This window comes from Venturia canescens, chromosome 6 (assembly GCF_019457755.1).
Source record: "Venturia canescens isolate UGA chromosome 6, ASM1945775v1, whole genome shotgun sequence".
In the NCBI taxonomy this organism is placed as follows: Eukaryota; Metazoa; Arthropoda; class Insecta; order Hymenoptera; family Ichneumonidae; genus Venturia; species Venturia canescens.
Window position 1 is genome coordinate 13361164 of NC_057426.1, and position 23560 is coordinate 13384723.

Consider the following 23560-nt stretch of genomic DNA (forward strand, 5'->3'; position numbering starts at 1 on the left):
TCGTTGAGTCTTTCTCGTTGAATAATTGAAAAAAGTGTTTTTATTCTCGTTCATGGTCTCGTCGAACAACAACAAAATTGAGTAATTCGAAAGAGGGCGAAAAAAACGAGGTTCAGAGTGGATAAAAAAGGGATTTTCTCATTCGGTTATTATAAAAAAAGTGCATGGTGTATTTTGATTTTCCCTTCAAATAATAAAATTGTACAGCGTTAAGTGAGCGAACAGCGCGATTATTCGGCTCGGAAATCGAACTTTCGAAATCATCAAAAGTATCGGCGACGAACACTGATCACAAGTTGACAACAAAACTAGAAGTGATCGAACCTCTAAAAATTTCTCAATTATCTCTACAGAAATATCAACTGTTCGATAATTGCTATTCCAGCGAAAAAAATTGCTCAATCCAACGAGGAACCGGAAGTCGAGAACCGCTCCCGAATCTCAATCTGAACTAGTAAAATTTCGGAAACGATCGATCCAATGATATTTTTTTTTTCCTTCAAAAATCTTTGCTTTTTTTCTGGTGATTGAGGTCGAAACTTAGCAGTTGCCAGGGGAGTTGGAGCGCACGTAAAACGTCGTAAAAGTTCGTCGTTCCTTTCGTGCCAGAAGTGTGGGCGAGTTGGTAGAAAAAGAAATATTGAATTAAGAGAAAAAAAAAACAACAACAACAACGAAATACGAATGATTAAAAAAAATCCCTCTCGTCCAAATCATTGCTGTATTCGCTCATATCATTATCGTAGCAACTATCTATAGTACATAAAACATAACACTAAAAGTTATTTGTTTGTTGGTTGTTTTTTCATCGTTTCGAGTTACACCTATTGAATTTCCTGTGGTTTTTCATTTATCGTGTCATTTTTTTTCATCTTTTCCGTTCTTCTTTTTTTTCCTTTTTTTTTGTTTTTAATCTTTTTTAATATGATTTGTATATATAGTAAATTATTGTATTTAAACGCACGCTTACGGTCTATCTGCATACGATTTTCTCATCTTTTATCTCCTTCTCATTATTTTCTTTCCTTCACTCTTCTCCTTCGCATCGACTTCTTCCATTTTTTTGTTCATTTATTTTTTAATAATATATAATATAATAATATACTATGTCGCATATAAAAAACAATTACTTAGTTGTAGAGTACAAGATCGTCTTTAGTTAAGTTCTCGTTTTATCTTTTTCTTTTATCCTCCTTTATTCTTTTCCTCTTATTCTTCTTGTTTTGCTTTTTCTTCCTCTAACTCTCTCTCTTTCTCATAATTACTTATATATAGACCTCGTCCGTTCCTTGCTGTCCATCCGTTTCTTTTCACATTATTATTCTGTGTTTTCCACTTTCTTTTATTTTTATTTCGCGTATGTTTTCCGTTGAAACGTGTTCTCGCGTTCCTCCTCCCCCGAGGTACGCCCGAAAAATTTCGATCAGGAGGATCTCCTCCAGGATCCCGAAAATGAACGTGACCGGTTTTTTCTTTCATTTCTTTTTTCTACGCACGAGATTTTTCATCGCTCGGGTGAAAAATCAGTTTTTTATCCTGTTTCCTATTTGATATAGTTGGACTAATTCTTTTCGATGCATCGGATTCAGTGAAATATTGATTCAATTCGTGAGTATTATTGCACAACTCCGAAAACGAGAATATCGCGGATAAAGGATTTATGGATCTTTGAGGATTTAGGAAAAGGGACTGAATTTTGTTTCCACTCTCGCAATCTTTAAACCGAGTATGCAAAGTATAAAATCGAACTTTGAAAAGTAGACACGAAATAATCATTTTGAAGCTTTTTCTATTGACGAATTCGTTTTAAAAAAATTTGACGAAGATGGGATTTTTGTTGCCTTTAAGAATTCTGTTTTCCTTTAAAAATACCGATTTTTAGACGAATCAACAGAGTGGCATGTGTATCTCGTTGTACATCTAACCGAGAAACGATCATGGAGCTATTACAAAGGGATACGAAAAATTGAAGACTTGAAAGAGTCAAAACTGGAGATTGAAAGAAAAGAAAAAAAAATAGAATATCGTAGGATCAAAAGGAGGTTTGAGATTGAGGAGAAATAAGGGAACAACGTTAACCGCAAGCCCGCGACCAAATCGTGACCTCCAAGAGTGTTCATGTTCATCCAGCAGGATTGAAAGAAAGAAAAAAATCTCGCCGATCGTCCTCGTTTGGTTCTTTTTCTGTTTTTTGCACTTTCTTTTCTTTTCTCGATCTTGTGACTGGCAGGCCTGAGCGTTTTTTACCCGTTGTGTCGTGTGTAGCTTACATTTTTTTTGCTTTTTTTCTTATTCTTTGTGGTGTGAGATCGGTCCGAGTAAAATCACCGACAAAATATCGTGTTTCAAAGTTTTTTCGTTTTATGTTTCTCGTATTCTCGCATTACGTTTTTTTGATTTTTTGTTTGTTTGTTTTTTTCCACTAGCTGAAGATGGAGTCTACATCGCGACGTTGCTGGCTCAACTGTATCGTCTGCTCCACGTTCCGTCTCCGTATCCTAAAAGATCCTCCCATTGAAAAATTTTCGTTTATGTCCTCCCTCATTAACCTATTATTATTGGACTCATTTTAATTTTTTTATTGTTTTTATAATTCTTATTACGAATGAAACACTCGCTCAGCGATTCTCATTGGGGGAGACAGAAAAAGCGATGAGCGTTTAGAACGAAAGTTGAAAATTTTCGATCGATGGGACCGAAAATTGAATTTTAACGAAATTTTGTTCCATCGAAAATGCTGGTTTTTACTCGAACCATCTTAATTGAAAAAAAAAAAAAATGGTTTCTCTCTTCACAATTCCCGATTGAAAAGACATTTTTCTTTCACAATTTTTACATCCGATTGAACCAGAGAATTCGTTTTTTTTTCTTTTCAGGCTCAAAATGAAAACTGAAAACGCTAAAAATTCGCTCGTACGGCTATGAATTGCGAGATCCGTGATTTAACCAGAAGTGTTTTCTTTTTAATTTTAGCTTCTTATTGCTACGCCGTTTGACAGCGATTGTTTTATTATGAGAATTTCGTTTCCGTTTATGCTTGTTTTTATTTCAAAGTGGCATCGAGAATAAATTCGTTGCTGGTCGAGTCCATCGAGATTGTCAGGCACTTTCCCCGGGATAAATACGAGAGCACTCACCACACTCGGGCAGGTAGAAGGGGCGCTCGTGGCAGCAGAGATAGGCACCGTCAATATTGAATAATATTGTCCACTACGGCAAAACCACATGCGCCGAGACCGGCGCTCGACATTAAACGGACCAATTCTCGTGCGTGCGATACCGCTACTTCGAGTGGTGGTCTACGAGGAAGATTGCTCGATTCTGTTTCCGAATAACAACATCATTTCATTAATAATCGAATTTTGTCTAAATTATGAAATTTTTTTCCATCTCTCAACACTCTATGACATTCAAAAACTTTCAAGAGCCATGGGCCTGCTGCTGGGAAATTTACGATTTTTGGAATATTGTAGTAGCTTGTTCCATCTTTCATTTCTTTTCTATGAAAATCGCTAAATTTCTAACACGATAACGCACGTTTGCAAAATTCCTATGCGTAAACAAAGCAAAAGAAAACAATTTTTCGAATTTTATCGTTTGAAACTAACAAATAAACAATATTGAAGACGATTAATTTCACGAGAGACTTGGTCGATTCAATTTTCAATTTTTATCACTACGTTTTTAAAATTGTAAATTTATGATTGAAATATTACACATCAGATTTCTACTCATCGATTGCACGGAAATATTAAAGAATTTCAATATTTTCGTATTTTATTAAGAATTGCAGGAATGCTGTTGTTATGAGTTTCGTGATGTTTCAACTAAAACGGTAGAAAGATTATGTTCAAGTTAAAGAAAATAACAAACCAAGTATTGCGGAATTGAGTCTTCCGCAAACGGTTTCTCTTTGTTGAGGGTCTAACTGCCATCCGACAGGTGAATTCCACGGACTCGAATAAGCGAGTAAACTAAAGGCGTCTTGAAGCATTTTTTTGTTTGCCTCGTTCTTTCCGTGTTGCTGTCGTAAGTGTATCGATTGTGAATACAATTGTCTTCCAAACTCGAGCATCTTTTCGATCGCCTGTTTGTTGCCACCGCATAATTGTTTTTTGCTACATTTACCACTCGGCGTTTCGTTGCTTACGCTGCAATTACCGTTTTGTTGTTGATTGGCACTGTCGATTTCTGAAGAATTAAAAAAAAAAAAATCAGACTGTTTGCAGTGTCTCTTTTCTCTATAGAATCGTTCGAGTACGTTTTTTTTTTTTAATTTTTCATGAAAAATTGGCTAAAGGAATAAAGGGGAAGAAACTAACCCATATCAACATCCTCGCCATTTTGACATTTGAAACCATTTGAGCTTGGATTACCGTTCTGATAACCATTGGTGTTATTTTTATTGACACCGTTAATCGTCGCGTTCGTAGTGTCTTCCATATCGACGTCCTCCTCGATTTGACCATTGATAAATTGTTGATCGACGCTCGCAGCTCCGTTGATCGTGTTGTTGAAATTCATTTCTTCGACGTTACCGTTCGAGGATGCTTTCGTGTACGTCTTGGTGGATTGTATAACGCTCGTTTGATTATCATTCGTACTTTGGCAAACTTCGGAATCACTGCCGTTAACCATCTCGACGAATTGACGACATTTAAGGGCGAACATCAAATTTGAATCACGTTCGAGAAGACCCGGATATAATCGACTCGTTAATTCTATCGCTTCGCCCATTCGCCCGGCGAGCACGAGTTTTAAAATTCCTGTAATGTCAAACAACTTGTATCGGGGTCGGAAAAAATCATTATTATTATTCGAAAAAATAATAAGAAAAATGATAATTGTAGACGAACAATTGAACTCGAATGCAGTGTCGAATTCTGAATCAAAAAGCTCTTTTCCAATCAAGATTTTTCAAGATAGTTAAAAATTGTAAAAGTCGAAACACTTGAATCGCCTTCACTGTCGGAAGGGTAAGACATAAAGCAGTCCTTCGAGTCATTTTTCAATCTTCAATACTATTTGCCTGAGAGCGGATTAGAAAACGCTTTTTCTTTAAAGGTGGTATTTCTTACCACTTCGTCTGTATATGCGATAAAATAAATTTGATTCAGAACCTAAGTTACAAAAATTACCATTTAAATTGCTGGGAGGATGGTAATTCTTGTTTTTCGAGTAACGTTCCGAAAGCGAAAGTGGATGGTCGGATGATGATTTAGAAGAGAAAAAGATTTAGAAATTCCGAGAAATCAGCAAAGCTCGAACTTACCGATATTTGGGGCTACGTCGACCACCGAGTCATGTCGACCCGGTAGCGACAACGGAGGTATCACAAAATTAAATAAATAAATCGATATTTTTGTTGAAAACTTACTTTGTCTATTTTTAATGGAGTTAAGATCTTCATCGAAGGTTTGTCCGGTACTGCTGGCGAAAGCTTCGGCAGTGGCGCAGTAGCCGTGATGGACGAGATACGTCGAGACCATTCTGTCGAATTTCGTGGCGTACGTTATTCGTTTTGTCGATTCTTCGTCGATTCATAAACGCCGTTAAGGATATCGCGTTTTTTAATCTAATTTTCATTCGTATTAAATACTATTTTTCTTCGTTAATGACAGTAATCTTCGAGATTTGTCGATAAAAACAAGGATGGTAAGGTATTCTCGTAGAAAATCTGTTGTTAATTTCGAATTTAGAACACCCAATGAAGAACTTAATCGTATAAAATGAAATAATTGACATTTCCAGACAATCTTTTCGGTGGTTTTTTGTTCGGTTCGATTTTTCGTTTTTTTTTTTTTTTTTGCGATAACCTTCAACGGTACGTACTTGTGAAGTACAGCTTGCCACTGTCCCTGCCCGTGATCAGGTGTTGGATAATTTATTATCTGCAATCTCGTTCGTACTCGCAACTCGTTTATCATGTCACCGATGTCAAAAACGAATGGCGCCTGACCAAAATTGGCATCGACCATCTCACCGGGTGTTTGGAGACCCACGGTCGGATACAGATTTGGCTGGAACGAAAATATCCGTAAATATTCATTCTTTCATCCTTAATTGTAAAGATTTAAAAATTGCATTTTCTTCCATTCATATTTCGTTCAACGTCTGGGGCCAATCGAGGGCTGTCAATGAAACCCATTAATTACTGAACCAAAGAAACAGAATAAATCTTAAGAGATTTCATTTTGAATTAATCGTTTTCAATGAGCAATAATATGAAAAATCAAGTTGTCCAATCAGCATCGAATCTTTCGTAAAAAAACATTGCAACGCACATTTTGCTGTGAGATTTAGACACAAATAAAACCAACGAGGTGTCTCTCAATAGGGTATTACACATTTTTTTCAAAACTGTTTTAAAATAATCCTGAGATCGTAATAAACCAGTAGAATTTTTATTTCAATTTTATAAGACCGAAAACTGTCTTAAATACTATTTTTTATTTATGATTTTCAATTTTCGCGCGGAAACGCTAGCCGCCATGTTGTTTCGGTTTGTGACGTCACTACGTTAGTAAACAATAAAATTGCGAAAGACCAAGTAACAAGATTTGTGAAAATAATGAGTTATAATGGTATATCATTGGTGTCTCGTGCCTGAATGCAATAATACAAGTGTAAAAATGCTACAAAAATTGTGGATTCATCGCCACCATCAACGTATTTATCATTGGTAGATTTGTACTTTCTGCTTTCACAAAACCATTTTCCATAATGCGATTTTAATCAAATTAATGATAAAACGTTCCACAAACGTGCATAATAACTTGTAAAATTTCAAAATAACACAGAGCGCACGATAAGAATCTAGATTATTTACTATCGGAGTGACGTCACGTTGGAATCCAATATGGCGGATGGCGTTTCAAACATTTGAAAAACAGATGAAAACAGACGATTTAAAAAATTAAATTATCAAATTTACATTGCATTTTTACGAATAAATATTGACGTTTCTCGTTTACTTTTTACGAAATCTATCATAATCATGCATTTTTATATATTTTTTTACATACTCTAAAATATCCTATTATCAATTAAAAATGAGACCATGACTATGGGATTCCCCAGCAAAAGTGAGATCTTAAATTACCGGTAAATCTGTGAAGGCAATACCGAGATGATGACCGTTCTTCGTGTAAAATGCGGTGTTATCAACGAGATTAACACCGCATCCGATAACATCACCGGTCGTGAACGTCGGTCCGTAGGGTTGTCCTGTGCCGGATGAGCAAAAGCTGTGGCCATCGTCACCGTGATAGCCGTAAGAATGTTTGTCCCATCCTGGAAGTCTGTTGACGTTTACACCGTGAGCCGAGAGCCCGATCCCCATGTAACCGTCCCGTCCTTTGCTCACTATTTTCACCTCGAAATAATAGAGGCCACATGCGGCCGGTATGGAGTGCGTTGTGCGAACACTGGCAGCGTCTTTGTGTGTCTTTCCATAACCTTTAACAAAAATTCATCAGTATTTTTAGTTTGGACGAATTTATGGTAATTCTGTATAGAATTCTATACGTCTTTGAACAGTGATCAAACACTTTTTTCCAACGACTCATAAACTTCTAAGAAGGTTGTACTTTATAGAAACGCATTGATGAATTTTCGGGTTTGTTTTATTGATAAATATGTCAACGTTAGGTTTGTAGAACCGAACTGAATTGCGTGAAAAATTCAACGATTCAAATCGCATTGTACAATTGGGAGAGCAGCCGGAGCGCAACGGAAAATGCAAATTAAGCAACGATCACAGGAGCATTTCCTTCGCGTTGCTCCAAGTTTTACATTTCTATATCATCGAGCGAGCACCATATACCGATAATAATATTTCGGCTCAGATGTGTATGCAGGCGTTCCACACGGAGAAAAATGGTTTATAAAAATGAGTGTGCTTAGCACTGCAATCAAAGTGCAAATCGCATTTACCGCTAAAAATATTTGACGAAATTGGACAAAATCATGACTATTTTATAAATTTCAAATTGCGAATATTAATATTTATGATGTAGCATAGAAAAATTTCCCGTATGGCAGAAAAAAATGCCGTTCATCGAAATTCGATGGCCATCTAGTATTTTTTTGCTCCCTCCAAGTCTAACACGAGTTGTGACTTTGATTCGTTAAATCAAATCAATAAATCACAGCTTCGTATGCTCCTTCCGCTTGCTGCGAGATTCTCGTAGTCTTTTTTCGTGACATTTGATGACATTTGTTCGATGTGATTGAGGAAAATGCCGGGTTAGATTGAATCTAAAGAAGAGAAGAACAAGAGAAATTTCCACGACGCTGAAGTTTCCAACGTTGGAGTCCAACGAAATGAACGAAAAAAACGTTTGTAATTCACCAATTTTTTATTTCACGAATCGTTGGTGCAGCTTGAAAAACTACGAAATGCAAATTTGGCAGGGAACAAAATAGGAGAATTACTGGAATTATTGGAGAGTTTTTTCGATCGTTTCGTTGGACTCCAACGTTGGAAACTTCAGCCTCATGAAATTTCCAACGTTGGGGTAAGTAAAATTTATCATTTTTATCTGATTCTTTTGGTGCAGGAAGCATTTTGATCATTTCTATTGTGCTATTTATATTTTGTTTATTACAGAATAATTGTTTCATGTTTCATTTCTCCTTAGTGGAGGTTGAAACCTTGAAAAAATTCAGGAAATGGTTCTGCCTGCCTTATTCCATTTTGCACAAAAAAATTTCTATAAATCGTAAAATAAATTTTGCCACGAAGATCGGCAAATTTGGCTATGCTACTCATGTTTTTCCGAATTTCTATCCAGAAATTCCGGAGTGTATCCAGAATATCTAGATCGTTTTAAAAAACATTTTCCTCCAGTACATCTTTACCAACATCTCAAAGTGTTTTCCCGTCTCATCAAATCATACGTTTTTTCAACACTTTCGTGTGATTTTTCACATTAAATAATGTTCTTATCTCAGAAGTTCTGACACACGGTCGATGAATATTCGCTCAAGTATTTCCGATCAAACCCCGATCGGATCCGTTCGATTTTAGCGAGCTCGCACAAAAACAATGAAAAGTGTCAAAGCAATAGATTTTTCTCAGTTGTTGCAAGATTAAATGAAAAATATGAGCGTTCTGAGTCAAGATAAGTTGCGTGCAAGCGATTTAGTGATGTCACGTCGATGAGGGGCGCGAGCTGACCTAGTGACCTACTACCTTGTCGAACTCCCTCCTCTCTCTCTCTCTCTCTCTCTCTTTCTCTCACGCTTTGCAGAATGAAAGGACGCAGCAGATTTGCCTAATCTCGAATCACTCACGTTTTTTCTATCCTAATCGCGCGGTGTCTTTCCCCTTCCCCGCCCTTCCAACGGCTCGACATTAAGCAGGTTCGATCGTCGTCCACGCGAAATCCGCTCTGACTAATAGAAACAATAATATTTTTATCGAACCAAGCAATCGTGATAAATCGAGCAAGAATCGAACGAGTCTAACGAGCATCGATAGACGAATTATCTAATAACTTTGGAGCATTTTATGCCAAATGAATTGATCGAAATGACGCTGAAGTTTGCGACGTTGGATTCCAACGAAATGGTCTAAAAAAAAACTCAAATAATTCCAGCATTTCTTCAATTTTGTTACCCGCCTAATTTGCAATTTGCAATTTTTCAGTCTACACCAATGATTCGTGAAATAAAAAATAGGCGTATCACATTTGTTACTTTCGTTTATTTCGTTGGACTCCAACGTTGCTAACTTCAACGTCGTTTCACCGAACGATATTATTCATGATGCAAAGTCATGAACAAAAAAAAATACGAATAACTGGAATCGCGTTATTTATTGATGAATAACGAGTCGACGAATAAACATTATTATCCATTTATTTGTCCAATCTGGACGTGCCTCTGTAGCAAGATTTCCATAGAAATCCATCACCCCAACAGTGGAATAATCCAGCAGCCAAAGAATTTCAATCTTCAGCTTAAAGTTCGAAAACAGATGGGAAAATGACGCGTGACATATTCCGTCTTAGAAGTTCTGGGCTTATCGATTTTCTTATCGAAATTCTATCTCTCTCTCTCAGGCGCCTCGAAAAACGAGGAGCTTCGCTTCCAAACACAAGAGCTCAGTGGAACGGTGGATTATTAATAAATTTAGCAGGGTCGACTCGAACTCGGGAAAATTCTTCCAAATTTTTCCCGACAAGGGTCACATTTTCCCGGATGATTGAGAAGTTCTGAAACAGTCAATTGCTTCAACTAAATATTCGTGCCAATTCAAATGATTTTGCAAATAGAAGAAATGTTTTTTTTTAAGACAATTTTCAAAGCTTTGAAAACCGATTTTATACATCAATGATGACAATGAAGTTTGCAACGTTCGAGTTGAACGAAAATAACATTTGTAATTGAGCAACTATTGATTTCACAAATTACTCGAATTATTGGAGATTTTTTAGATCATTTCGTTGAACTCCAACGTTGCAAACTTGAACGTCGTCACAACCAATGAGATTGAAAATAAATAATTCGAATCAGTATTTTTCGCATAGTCGATCGATTCAGGATTTTCTAATAATTATTAGAAAGTTGCGAGAAAATGACGTTGAAAATAGTCGTTTCCTAAATGATTTCAGGGGGCTCCAGATGCCATTGAGATAGCTCGAAGGTTCGCGTAGCTTTACGAGCGAATATAAAATGTGCTCGATCGTGTCTCGGTTGCATTATGCATCGTCTAGATGCGCGTTGCATATCGCTCGTGCATATTTGCGGACCTCGAACGTCCGCACTTCTATTATTACATCCTTCGTTTGCTTGGGCTCTAGGCATCGTGCAAAATCGTGAGATTTTAATGCTCAATCCATTAAGCATAAAAAACGAAGTCGTCCGAGTCATCGAATCCTGCGATGATCCCGTTTTCAACCGGAGTTGTCGTCGAGCCAGTCGATTTTTCCGTTCGATCGTAAACGCGATGCGTCGATGCTCTAGCAACGGGCGAGAAAATCGCCTTAAAAAAGACGCGGAAAAGCTGCGCATCGAGAGGTGAAAGTTACTTTCGTCCAAGTTTCCCAACGCGTTAGAGACGCTCGAACGTGAATGAAAAGCAGTATCGACTCGTCGTCGCAGCATCGTCAAAAGTTGCTAGCGCATTTTCGAATAAAAATTCATTAGAATTACTGGCCGATTAAATCTCGACGTTTGATAAGAATTCGGCAAAAATCTTCGACTCTTCAAGCCCCAAACGAGCCGAACCGGGCCGAATCTTCGTGTCTTTTGCGTAAAAACGTAAAAATGTCAGAAGTCCATATGAAATGTGGTTGCCACAAAAAAAACTTTGTTCCAGGAACTCGGTTTCTTTGCAGAAAGTTTCTGACGTCAGATCTCGCATTTTCTCGATGAATTTTCATCCGGCGATAAGGAAAACTTTATCACGGAAGGGGACATTTGAGGAGATTAACTCGAACGAAAGCTCGAGGAGTTCGTTCTATGCGAAGACTCCGCGGCAAGGTTCTTGGCTCTCGGTGCGATACCGCATGGCGAATCGATCGTCCGAGCGAGGGCTCGAGCACCGCGAGAGTAACGATTCGTCCGTGATGGCCCTGCTGTGACTGCGAGCCAACCGAACGCCAATTATTTCCGAAAAAGGCTCGCCCATTTTCGAGATTAATCAATATCCGCGATACTCAGCTTTCGTAATGATTTGCAGTTTCGTTCTCGCCCTTGGAACTGACTGCTCATTGATTATTGGACGCTCGTCGCGGATCGATTTTTCCGCCGGTCTAATTGGCAACGAACATTCGCCAATTTCATTTTCCCCAATGCTTTTTACCAGTCTTTCAAATAAAATCATTTTTTTTTCATTATTATCCGTTCATCGCAACTTAATGAAGTTTCCACGACTGAAACGCGCAGTAAATAAAATCTTTCGCGAATATTCACCGAAACGAGAATTTTCACAGCAGCTTGACCGCGCGGCGGTGAATCGTCTCTGTAATTATTGACAGAAGGAAACGAGCGATCGAGCTTTTGTTTGAACGACTATTTTTTTTTTTTCTTTTTTTTTCATGCGCCAACAACTTCCAAACGAACAATCGTTTCTCCTTGTCTGCTATGCTGTTCTTTTTCCCCCTCCCCCCACTTCGTTTCTTCCTTCTCTCGCCGTAGAGTTTTCAAATACATAACGATCCTGTTATATTCCCTGACACGAGTTTTTCTCGCGTATATTAGCCTCGTTGCACTCGCGTTACACTATCAGAAAGTGGGAGAGCGACGTGAATAATGCAACAAAGTATTCGCCTGGCGGCTTCATGCGGAAACTCGTGTAGAGACTTTTTTTTATATATTAATTTCTATAAAGTTGTAATTCTTTTCTTCATCCTCTTTATACTTTGAAGTTTAACGAGAACAAACTTTTTTATACTCACTCGTTGCGCTGGTAAAAAAAATTAAATTTTTTTCAACCTAATGGAACATTTTTTCGTCGAGTTTTCAAAAAACAATCTTCCCGTCTACTTATCTCTTCGCAGAGCTGCTGAAAAGCTCGATTAACCCACGCAATTTTTAGCCGACGGCAGTTCAGCTTCTCGATCACGAAGTTTCCCGAGAATACTTGAAAAAGAAAAAAGAAAATCGTTGATACGTCGATTCCGAAAGGACGTTTTCGTGATTTTCAAAACCGCGTGATCCCTCGACGACTCTGCGCAATGCTTATCGAATTTTCGACTCGCTGTGACATACGACGATTCTATAATTAGACTCGGGAGTTGAACGCCGGGAAAGAGAAGTTCGCTGGGACGAGGAGCGAAAAAGAAAAGCTGATTACGGTGATTTCTGGCTTTCGATGTAGACGGGGAACGCGTGGGCGCTCCGATCCCCGGCTGAGAAAGGCTTTTATTTAACGTTATACTTTTGCTCCTTTTTCCTCAACGCGAATACGAAGACGGAGGAAGAGTGGCCGAGAAAGGTGCATTCGCGTCGGCATGAAAATTTGATCGAGCTATTTGAAGAATTATCCAATATTTTCCGCACAGCTAACGGTGTTCGAGCATTTATTTTTCCTAAGGAAATATAAAGCGAGCGGAAAATTTGTAATTCCTTGAAAATTCAACATTATTTCTCGAGGCTCTCGCCGCGGTGAACTTACACGCGTGACTCACTTCCAGGATAATCTACATTTTTACGAGTATTTTTTTCCCCTCCGTGCACATTTGTGTCGCGAAAAAATTGACTAAAAATTGGCATGAGATCGTTGGAATAGAACTGCGAGTTTAAAAGGTCAAAAAAATCGATTGTTTTCGGGAATGTTTTTGGATAGACGGAAATAACTCACTGTAGCGAACTTTTCTGTACAGTTTCAAGGATATTAATTTTAAGGGTGCAAAAACATTTTTTCAATGTGAGAAATACTAATTTGTACGTCATTTATGCGCAAAGTCTGAGCGTCGAAATTTCTCAGCTGCGTACAATGCGGAGATCGTAATTACTGTCTGCAACAGAAATTCCAAATTTTTTTTACATTTTCATATATTTTCCTTCCATGTGAACCTTTACGAATACGAAAAAATTGCGAAATTCTATATTTTTAGCGAGTTTGAAAAAAAAACGCTTCTAAAGACGAAAAATATCACTTCAACGTGCTGTAAACATGGAATTTCGCAATTTTTTCGGGTTTTTATAGTTTCGTGTGGAATAAAAATATATGAGAATGGAAAAAAAAAATCGAATTTTTGTTACAGACGATAATTACGGGTCTCCGCGTCGTACGCGGCTGAGTAGCTTCGACGATCAGACTTTGCGTATGAGCCATGTACAAATGAGTACTTCTCACATTAAGGTATTACTGGATTGATAGCCCAGCCGATAAATTGTACCTGATCGGAATTTTCGTACTTCATGATGCAATAAAAATCGGAAAAAATTCAGCAACATTTGGAAAGTTATGAATTACAATTATCAATAATAGTATTGCCCAAAAGTTATTAATAAATTGTTTAAATAAATAATTTTTTAACAATTTTACAGTAAACCCTTGTTTTTTTTTACGAATCGAATGTGCGCATTTTTCTGAATGCTCATGATTTTTTTCCGAATTTTCGTGGATTTTTGAAATTCCCTTTTTTAAATTTTTTAAACGGCTCTATTTGTACATTTTTGACCCAGTAACCTTGAGACTTTTCAAAACTGATGGTAAATACGTCTTCTAAAACATATCCAAAATTCAAATTTTTTAAAATTCTTTTCAAAATTTTTTCAAGAAATTTCAAAGATCCACGAAAATTCTGAAAAAATTCATGAGCATTCGGAAAAATACACACATTTGATTCGTAAAAAAAAACAATAGATCACCGCGAAATTATTGAATAATTAATTGTTTAAACAATTTGTTATCAACTTTTGAGCAATATTATTATTGATAATTGTTGTTCGTAGCTTTCCAAATGTTGTTGAATTTTTTCAGATTTTTATTGCATCACGAAGTACGGAAATTCCAATCAGATATAATTTTTGTTCGAGCTATCCATCCAGTCATACCTTAAAAAAATGTTTTTGTACTTTTGAAATATCCTCGAAACTATATAAAAAGGTTCGCTACAGTTATTTCCGTCGATCCTAAAAACATTCCCGAAAACAGTCGAAAATGGGAAAAATGTCGGTCCACTCGTCCTTGAAAGTCTCTCTCGTAATGCTTCGTTACTTCCTCTTACAAGAAGATTCGAAAAGTAATTCTTTTGTTGACACGAGTGAGAAAAAGCGATGAGAAATATACTCGAAAAAATAGGGGAAAATAATCGTTCAAAGGAAACGTCAAAAGCATGAAATCGTAGAGTAGAAAGATTGCGAGATACGCAAAAATCCTTTCGCCGACTAGAAAACAGGCGAAATTGAGAGTTTGTCAAGTTTTCAGTCTAAACTAAAACAATGCGATATTTGTGTGTATGCGTGTATACACAAGCGGGGTTCCGTTTTCTACCTGGATCGATCCTACGCTTACACGAAACCCGACAGCCCAAGGGGTCTCTCCATTGAACATTGGAGGGCATGGCAGAAAGTGCACGAGTATGAGGGCAAGAGAGAGAGAGAGAGAGAGAGAGAGAGAGAGAGAGAGAGAGGGAGAGAGAAACAGAGAAAAAGAAGTAAAGGAAGGGAGACCGAAGGCGGATGGGATTGCAAAAATGTCTCTGCGAGTACGACACAAGAGAGGGGGGGGATATGAAGGGGGGGGGGGGGGGGGGGGGACGTGCAATATTTTCCACGTCGAGTTATCACGCATGGACATTGTTCTGCGATTCAACAATTCTAACTAAGTTTAACAGTTTTGAGTTTTAAGAAAAACTCAATGAAAACGTTGATAAAGTGTCAAAAAATGTTTCTCATTTTCCACCCTCGACTCAATTTTTTGAAAATATTTTGAAAGAAAAAGCTCATTTAATATATTTGTGAACTTGGCCAAAACACCCAACTTGGCAGAAGCTCCTAAGATGGAATAATTCCGAGGTTTACGCGACCAAATCGAGATTCAGAGGAAAAAAATGACAAGCTCGAAAAAATTATGACAGAGATTATTCTCGAATGTTTAAAATTTTTCGTGAATTATGATCCAAAATGTGGAAGCATGTTAAAAGATAAAAAAAAATTCATTTTGTTATATTCTAATGAAAAAAAAAAAATCGTTTACTTCGCAAAAATACATGAATTAAGACCCCGTTTGAAAAGCTCCGCTCGTAAAGATACCAGCGAGCCATTGATAAACGTCAATAAACAGATAATAACAACAACAAAATATAATGATAACAACAAAAGTGGTAATAATAATATTAACGAGAGGATAATAATAATAGCAATAGGAAGACAGAGGGCGTGTGTGACTGGTGAGTTAATTCAATGGTCGATTGCTCAATACTTCATTTTCCCGTGTCCCACTCCAGAGCCCAGAGCGCTTAACCTCGAAAACAGTGGTTTCGACAGATTAACGAAACGAGCGATTTGAAAAGAGAGAAAGATAGAAAAAGACGAAATTAGGCAAGGGCTTTTTCCTTTGGAAAAAGCGCATCGTGTAGTACGAGAGCGAAGTTGCCCCCTCCTCGACGAAACGTCCACGCGCACGACGAACAGCTGTCATTGACATTGTGCCTGCGCGATGTACAATCTCGTGTCCCTCTCTCTTTCTCCCAATTGGTCCTAAACGCTATTCCCCCACTCGAAAATGGTTTATTTTTCTTTGTTCCTTTCTCCGGGGGATTTGGAGAAGCCTCGGTAAAATTGTAACGACTAAAGATAGTACGTAGGAGAAAAGGAGAATACAACGAAAATATTGAAGGAAGATATAGAAAAATGTATGAGAGAGAGAGAGAGAGAGAGAGAGAGAGGGAAAAAATAAATATGGTGGATCGACGCAGAGCGAGCGAGACGGAGCGAGTTCGCGACTCGATCAGCTGATTCCTTTGTTTGGGTCGCTGACACATGCGAAAAAACGGTATCGTTTGACAACTCAACCAATCAATAATACGTGTGATGACAGCTGGACGAATTTCTCCTTTGTACAAAATTCATCTTTTATTCGAGGAAGGCGGAGAGAGAGGCGAATATTAGTAGGATCGTCGTTCAAGTCTTTGTGTCAAGTTGACGATGTATTAGAATTGAAATGTATTTTAAAGAAGGTCGCACGCGTGCTGTTACGAATAAAGAAGGAAAGAAAAAGAAGTATATATTTACAAAAAAGGAGAGGAGAGAGAGAGAGAGAGAGAGAGAGAGAGAGAAAACTACAGCAGCGCACGCCTCTGAGGTCGAGGAAGTTCTGTCTCTTTCTCACTCCCTCTTTTTCGCTATCGCCTCTCCCTCTCTCTCCTTCTCTTACATAGTGTTTCAACGTACCTTTGTAATTAACTCGAAGATTATTTAGGGAAAGTCCTATATAGTTGTACTTGTCCTTAGGGCTCCACGATCTTGGTAAGGGTGTTTCCTCTTCGTTTACCATTGGATATAACATCTTGAGACGATCGACAGGCTGATTTTGTTCCGAATTTGTTCTCGAAGTCTCCATAACACTCCGTTCCTCGCTGGTGGCGGCCATCATTGTCATCCGCACTGCCCTTCTTTCTCTCTCACTCACTTCCCCCACCCCTCCACACTCCTCTCCCTCCTTCTCCACCCTCACTACTCTTTAAAGTCTAGTTTTGCCCTGTCTTGCCTGCTAAACTCACAGGGTCTTTCTCTCTCTCTCTCTCTCCCTCTCCCTCCCTCACTCTCGAAGAGCGAGAGGGAATATTATATGCGTATGTGAATTTAACAGCAACGCGCACAACCAAACGCGCATCCAGAAAACACTTTTTTCTCGCTCTTTCTCTTTACCCCCTGCTTATTCGTCACTGTTTTTACTTTATTTAATTTTTCTATTTATTTTCGTTCTCGAACGATAATCACGAATTCATTGAATCGTACAATTTTTCGATGTTTACACTCAATCTGCGCGATCCGATGGAGCCAATAAGTGATGGCTTGAGTTCCTCAAATAAAGATTCGTTATCCCGACGTTTATCGTTTTTCAACTGGAGCTTTGTGCTGCTGACTTTTTGCATCGCTGCTGCTGCTGACTGCTCTCCACTCTCTTTCTCTCGCTCACTCTCTGCTGAATCTCCTCTGCCGATGCTCCTCAGCGCTCTCTGGCTCTCTTATTACTGATGAACTGCGATGTGTTGTACTACTACAGCGCCACCGTCTCTATCAAAGTCGTTCATGAAAACCATGTACTAAAATCCCTCTCTCTCTCCCAACGTGAAATTTTGTTTTTATCTTTTTCTTTCTTGCTTCCGATCCCATATGCGTGACAGAGACAAAGTCCTTTCGAAACTCTTTGTTCCCGTGGCGAATAAACGAACTAATATTTAAGAAGATGGCAGACTATGAAATATCAGAAGCACGTGGTGTTGGATGACACTTTACAGTTTTTTCTATTTTATTGTTTTTGAACCTACGTTGGATGATTCGCTTTGAATCCCGTTGGAACTCTTTTCAAATCTGAAACGTTGCGCAGTATCCGAAAAAAAATGTGCAGTATTAATGAAGAGAATGACGAAGCACTAGAATTCATACCAGAAGAAAAATATCAACTTTTGTGAGTTTTATCTTTGTTCCCGGGAATATGCAGTTTCTCCTTTTCTAACAAACGAGGTTGAAGTGTTTCGAATCTCACCTGAGGAACTTGATCATTTTGACATTTATCGTATTTTTTCATATGAAAATGAGTGAATCTAACCTCAAAAGATTTTTCGAACTCGCGGTATGAAGGGTTTATCATTTGGTCTGTAATATATTTTGGCCATGATGAGATATATTTTCTTTTTATAGCAAGGTCAAGATTCCGACGATTTCTCTGACTTTTTACTTCAAAAATAATAATTTTTCCACCGACACTATTCTGTTTCCAAAGGGACAATGCACTGTGTCAGAAATGCAAAGTCGAACAAGCTCTTGTTGTACTGCGGGGAAAAGATGTTTACTGCAACACCTGTTTTTTATTGAGCGCAACACACAAATTCAGAGCGACTCTTGGAAAATCGAAAATCGTGAGACCCTCGGACAAAATTCTCGTTGCTCATTCTGGAAAATCTGGATCAACTGTTCTGCTTCACCTGATTAAAGCTGGGATGCATGAATCTGTACACAAAAGACTCGTTTTTGAGACCAAAATTGTCTACATCGATGGCAAGTATCTACAAAACTGAAAAGACACAAAAATGTGACTAAAAAATTAAGAACACTCGTTATTTTCAAGAAATAACAAACCTATGATTCATCGTATAGCTGCTGATGAAATATTGAATTGATTTCAGAGGGAGCAATAGATGGACAAAATTGTGAAGAAAGATCAGCGAAAATTGAAGCAATAAAAGAACAAATTGCTTACTTGGGTTTTCAGTGTTTTGCCCAAACATTGAGCCAAAGTCTAATTAACGATATGCCTAGAACATTCAAATTAGAAACATTATCTAGCAGCTTGGAAAATTTTACAAACGAGGATGAAAGATTGAGAGAAATTTTGTCAAAATTGCCAAACCGGACATCTAAGCTGGAGCTCATTAAAAAATTGCGAAAAAAGTTGATTTTTAATGCAGCCCGAAACTTAAACTGCAACAAAATATTTCTAGCTGACGATTCGACGTCTTTGGCAATCGATATTTTGAGTAACGTATCTTTGGGACGAGGAGCTCAGCTTTCATTGGACGTTGGTTTTCTAGACGACCGGTTTTGTGACGTTTCAATACTACGACCAATGCGCGACTTTTCACGACACGAGCTTCAAACTTATTTGAAAATTCACGATCTCAAAATCCTCTGTGAGAACGGAAACCCAAAGTTAAAGACGTTGAACTCGATTCAAGAGTTGACAGAAAAATTCGTGACCGATCTGGATTCTCAATTCAACGGAACTGTATCGACGGTATTTCGAACTGGGGAAAAAGTTTGTTCGATTTCTAATAAAAATCGGAGTGATGACGAAAATTGCGCTCTCTGCGACGCACCTCTCGACACTAAAGCTTCGGAGGACGTCATTTCTGCGATACAAGCAACGTCTTTTTCAAAATTACTCTCTTCGCAAGGACCCGAAGGAAATATTCGAGGGAATCAACAAATCTTGGAAAATTTGTCTTCAAAAGAGAGTGAAAAATTGGAAAAATGTGAAAATTGCAGCGGCACTTGTGCCAAAAATTCAGAACTCTCACTAACTCTCGAGACTTTAACAAAGTTTTTGTGTTACGGGTGCAGACTTATCTTTCGAAGTTCAGACATTCAGGATGTACCTCGGAGCATATTGGACATTGTTCGACAGAAAGTATCGTTGGAAAGCATGCGCGAGGAAATTACTGATTTTTTATTGTGAAACTTTTGGTTTTTCCATCGACGAATGAAAGATGAATTTGATGAAACTGAAAAACTTGTTATAATAATTTTGCCGAAACCTTAACTAATTTTAAAAACTAATGAAATTTAAATAATTACTAAACATCACGTTTGTATAAATACTAACGAAATACAAAAATGAAGGGAAGCTGGAACGTCAAACTGTGTCGGCTTGGAAACGATTGAAACAAACGTAAATTTGATTATATTCGTGTTTTCTCACTTAAGCGGACGAAAAAACGTGATTTTCTTTATTTTTTTTCCACAAGAAAATAAATGTTTATTGAAAAACTGTCAACGAAATTCACTAGTACACATGTGCATGTGCTTGTACAATTCTTTTCATATAAAAATTTTTGAGAACCAGTTGCAGTGGATATGATAGCTAGAACGGTTCATCTGAAATCAGAATTCAAAAAGATTACATTAGTACATTGCATTGGCTTGGGCCTGGACTTGTCAAGGATTTGTCAAAATTTTAATTAAAAAAAAAATGGGGACAGTTTTAACAAAAAATTCATTTATGGAGGTGTTAAATTTTCGGTTTTTTGTTACAATTTTTTTCCCCAACAAAATACGAAATCCTTCGTCCAAGCCATAGCTATTATTATAATAAATAAGTGGTATAAATTTGGTACGGATTGTCTACAGCAAAGTTATTTTTCAAAAAAGACGATTCTGACATAATCGCGTTTAAAGATTCAAATACATATATCTTTTGCAATTGAAGTTGATTTATTTAAACGGACAGTGAATCGTCGATTGCGGAACCATACAGTAACCCTTCTGCATCCGTGGCAGCCTCTAAAACATCGGTTTGATTCTGCCTACGAGCCATTCTTCCTCGGCAAGTGTAACAATCAACTAATCCTTTTCGGTCACATAGGCATGGGCGTTTCGGCCACAGAACACTCCGAGTGCTTCCAAAATCTTGAGCAGACTAATTTCGCCTTCATTAAAAATACAGGCAGATGCATGTGCTACGATTTGAACTGTTACCGTTCTGCCGGAATAAAGATGCTTTGGTGTCATTTTCCAAACGAGTTGATTATAACTTTCGTTACTATTTTGAGTGAATCCACCAATCTCGAAGTTCTTCCTTTGCTAAATCTTCGTACATTGGTTTAATAGTTTTCAAAACATCGTCAGGAAGAGCAGTGTAAGTGTGATTGAATGATGTTATTTTAGCCTCATTTTCGGGCAGTGCTCTCTGCCACTCACACCATGAATCAGTTCGGGGCGGGCATTTTTTGGGTTGCGGATTTTTGACCGTTAAACTATAATGAAAGTACGTAACCTAAATTTCTTTTTTCCAGCAGATTCAATATTTCGGCGAATTGCCAAACCGTAGTAGGCCGTTAACTCGTTAATCATTTTTGCTGTCAACTTTCCCTTTCCTCCGAGACCTTTATTTTGTTTTTTACATTCGTGCAAGCGTCTGCCCACTCGCTTTTGAACATGCTTAATAAATTATTTTTTTTAAGTTTTGGAATTGTCGTCACCATACTTTATTCCGTGCAATTCTTCAGAACGTTCTAACATTTCTGTCACACTGTTTACACTTCACACACTGTGAAACACGGTAGAACCTTCGAACTCGTAGGTACACAAGCATTCGAAAATTTCAAGGTCATACATTCAAATAATGCAATGTGAGTGCGAGAAAGATAATTGCAAATTTCGAAATCGAAATTCTTGACACAACTTGACCGATTAAAAAAAGGCTCCTCCCTCAGCCGATTTTTGCTATCGTCCTGCGTAGTATTTTTTTATCGGTCAAACAGTCTCAAAGAATTTCGATTTCGAAATTCGCAGCTATCTCTCTCGCACTCACAGTTGCGATATACCGACTGATCCATTCTCTAACAAAATGTCTAACATTCTATATCCGCTCGTTCGGGCGCAGCTGCTGCTGGACAACCGGGCGGTCGGTTGAAATACTCATAGCTATACGAATCTCATGCTGCGATCTTTATGAAATTTGGTGAGAATATTCTTCAGAGATTGTACTTGAAGAATATCTAATAAAAAAATTTTCGATTTTTTCGCCCATCACAAGTGTATATAAGGCCTTAAAAGACAGATGGCGCGAGCGAATAGTTGGAGAAAATTCTCTCATTGGCATGAGCAAATAGATGGCGCTGCTCAAAGCCCTTTAATAAAGGAAAACAAAAAAATTCTCTCATTGGAATTTGACAGTTTGATTGTAGAAACTCGAAAAATTACACTTCCTTAAAAAACGTGAGTCATCGGTATTTATAAGAAATTTTGTGAAGCTTTTGTATAATATATTTCAAATGGAGAATATGAAATTAATCGAATCTCGATGAGTTACGTAATAAAACATTCCCACATTGAGGTTATGTTTTTCAAATTCAGTGATGAGTAATTCTTTCAGTTTCATTTTCTAAACGAAGAAAAGAGCTTCTTCAAGGGTTCACGGAGACAATGAATGTTGATATTTTTTCAAAACCAATCGACTCCTGCAATAAATCCGATAAAATGATGAAAAATTGAGATCATGCTTGTCAGAGTTGGCAAATCTTGTTTTAGTTTGTCTAATGAAAAGTGTTCATGAACCTTTTTTACCTGGATTAGTAAAACTTCGATTTTAAATTTTATCCAGTTCCAAAATTTTAAATCATATTTTTGTCAAAATCAACGATTTAAGTTTTATGACTGGTTTTGCATTTTTGTGACTATTTGACTGGGGAATTTCAGAAATAAGCAATGGATGTGCAGCCTTTTCTCCGTACTCCGTTCACAGACATATTTGGAGCACTACAGAATTATCAACATGATCCAAATTGCGGTCCATTTGAAATGAAAGTGGTAGAATGCTTGGAAGCTTACGGAGTACCTAGAGGAAAGGAAAAATGTAAATTACTGCTGGAGGATTTCAGGGAATGTGCTATGAAAAGTAAACAGCGTGCACGTGTTGAAATTATGCTTAACGAGCGTCGTAGACAATGGTTAGCTGGCGAAAGAAAAGTCCAATATGCCCAAGATCCGCCGTATGACTCTTATTAAATATGGAATTTTATCGCAATTATCAGACCATCCATGAAAATTGAGATGAAATCATAGTCACTTGTTCAAGATGTGAGTCGTCGTCATCAAAATAAAATTTTTAGCTCAAAACATATGCGAAATGATCTTGTAATTAAATAAATATCATACAATGAGGACGGGGAAAAAATTTTGTTTTATTACTACTACTATCCTTCGCTTCAACCGTATTCATATTCATATCGATCGCTTCACTAGAACTATTTTTCTTTTAATCACCAATATCTGAGAAAAGCCAAGAGTTTCATGCAATTTGTGAGATTTCCATTTGGTAGAATGACAAAACTCAAAAAATATTCAACTTTTTATCGAATAAAATAAAAAATAAGCGTCAATATTTCAGAACACTTGTATTGATTCGAAATTTCACTCTGTATATAAATTTCTTTTTATTTATTATCATTTCGTAGAACGTAGGTCTTGAAACAGTCGTGGATTTTTATCAATTTTCATTATAATTCGTTTACTATTGCAAAGTACTTTGGCTGACAGTGATGAACTAGTAGGTAAAAATGATTCTTGGAAAGGTGAATGAAGTGGAATGCTAATAGAATGTTTCTTCTTTTCTCACGGCTTTGATCAACCAATTTCCGATAACATAACACGCGGT

General features: G+C 37.5%; 2 protein-coding genes and 2 long non-coding RNA genes across 5 annotated transcripts; 2 read left to right on the top strand and 2 right to left on the bottom strand.

The window, feature by feature from the left end:
- Nucleotides 1–702: 702 nt before the first annotated feature.
- RanBPM (Ran-binding protein M) lies at nucleotides 703–17670 on the bottom strand. Of its 2 annotated transcripts, XR_006261227.1 has the most exons (8): nucleotides 16855–17670; nucleotides 7103–7458; nucleotides 5833–6020; nucleotides 5378–5490; nucleotides 4323–4766; nucleotides 3874–4191; nucleotides 3138–3321; nucleotides 703–2498 (listed from the first exon to the last, which is right to left on the bottom strand). XR_006261227.1 is itself a non-coding variant. In XM_043420838.1 (7 exons), the coding sequence occupies exons 1-7, from the start codon at nucleotides 17060–17062 to the stop codon at nucleotides 3188–3190; spliced, it is 1761 nt and encodes a 586-aa protein (XP_043276773.1). In that variant the 5' UTR covers nucleotides 17063–17670; the 3' UTR covers nucleotides 703–3187. The 2 variants fall into 2 exon arrangements, 1 of the variants encoding a protein (XP_043276773.1); XM_043420838.1 differs by having other exon boundaries at nucleotides 703–3321.
- Nucleotides 17671–17855: 185 nt separating this feature from the next.
- Ctu2 (Cytosolic thiouridylase subunit 2) lies at nucleotides 17856–19915 on the top strand. Its single transcript, XM_043420839.1, has 3 exons — nucleotides 17856–18094; nucleotides 18410–18684; nucleotides 18813–19915. Exons 1-3 carry the CDS (start codon nucleotides 18027–18029, stop codon nucleotides 19859–19861), a joined length of 1392 nt encoding a protein of 463 aa, XP_043276774.1. The 5' UTR covers nucleotides 17856–18026; the 3' UTR covers nucleotides 19862–19915.
- A 164-nt stretch (nucleotides 19916–20079) lies between these two features.
- Nucleotides 20080–21484, bottom strand: LOC122411801 (uncharacterized). The gene is made up of 2 exons (XR_006261228.1): nucleotides 21389–21484; nucleotides 20080–21158 (listed from the first exon to the last, which is right to left on the bottom strand). It is a non-coding gene; the product is annotated as an uncharacterized lncRNA (long non-coding RNA).
- A 219-nt stretch (nucleotides 21485–21703) lies between these two features.
- Nucleotides 21704–22087, top strand: LOC122411802 (uncharacterized). Its single transcript, XR_006261229.1, has 2 exons — nucleotides 21704–21865; nucleotides 21951–22087. It is a non-coding gene; the product is annotated as an uncharacterized lncRNA (long non-coding RNA).
- Nucleotides 22088–23560: the final 1473 nt, after the last annotated feature.

Excerpts from the sequence above, each read along its gene's own strand:
- Ctu2 (XM_043420839.1), top strand. The coding sequence starts at position 18,027 with ATGTGCAGTATTAATGAAGAGAATGACGAAGCACTAGAATTCATACCA. Across the intron at positions 18,095-18,409 it reads GAAGAAAAATATCAACTTTT|GGACAATGCACTGTGTCAGA; the intron begins GTGAGTTTTATC and ends CTGTTTCCAAAG. Across the intron at positions 18,685-18,812 it reads CAAAATTGTCTACATCGATG|AGGGAGCAATAGATGGACAA; the intron begins GCAAGTATCTAC and ends AATTGATTTCAG.
- RanBPM (XM_043420838.1), bottom strand. The coding sequence starts at position 17,062 with ATGACAATGATGGCCGCCACCAGCGAGGAACGGAGTGTTATGGAGACT. Across the intron at positions 5,491-5,832 it reads TGGCAAGCTGTACTTCACAA|AATGGTCTCGACGTATCTCG; the intron begins GTACGTACCGTT and ends GAAATTCGACAG. Across the intron at positions 4,767-5,377 it reads CTCCATTAAAAATAGACAAA|GAATTTTAAAACTCGTGCTC; the intron begins GTAAGTTTTCAA and ends TTGACATTACAG.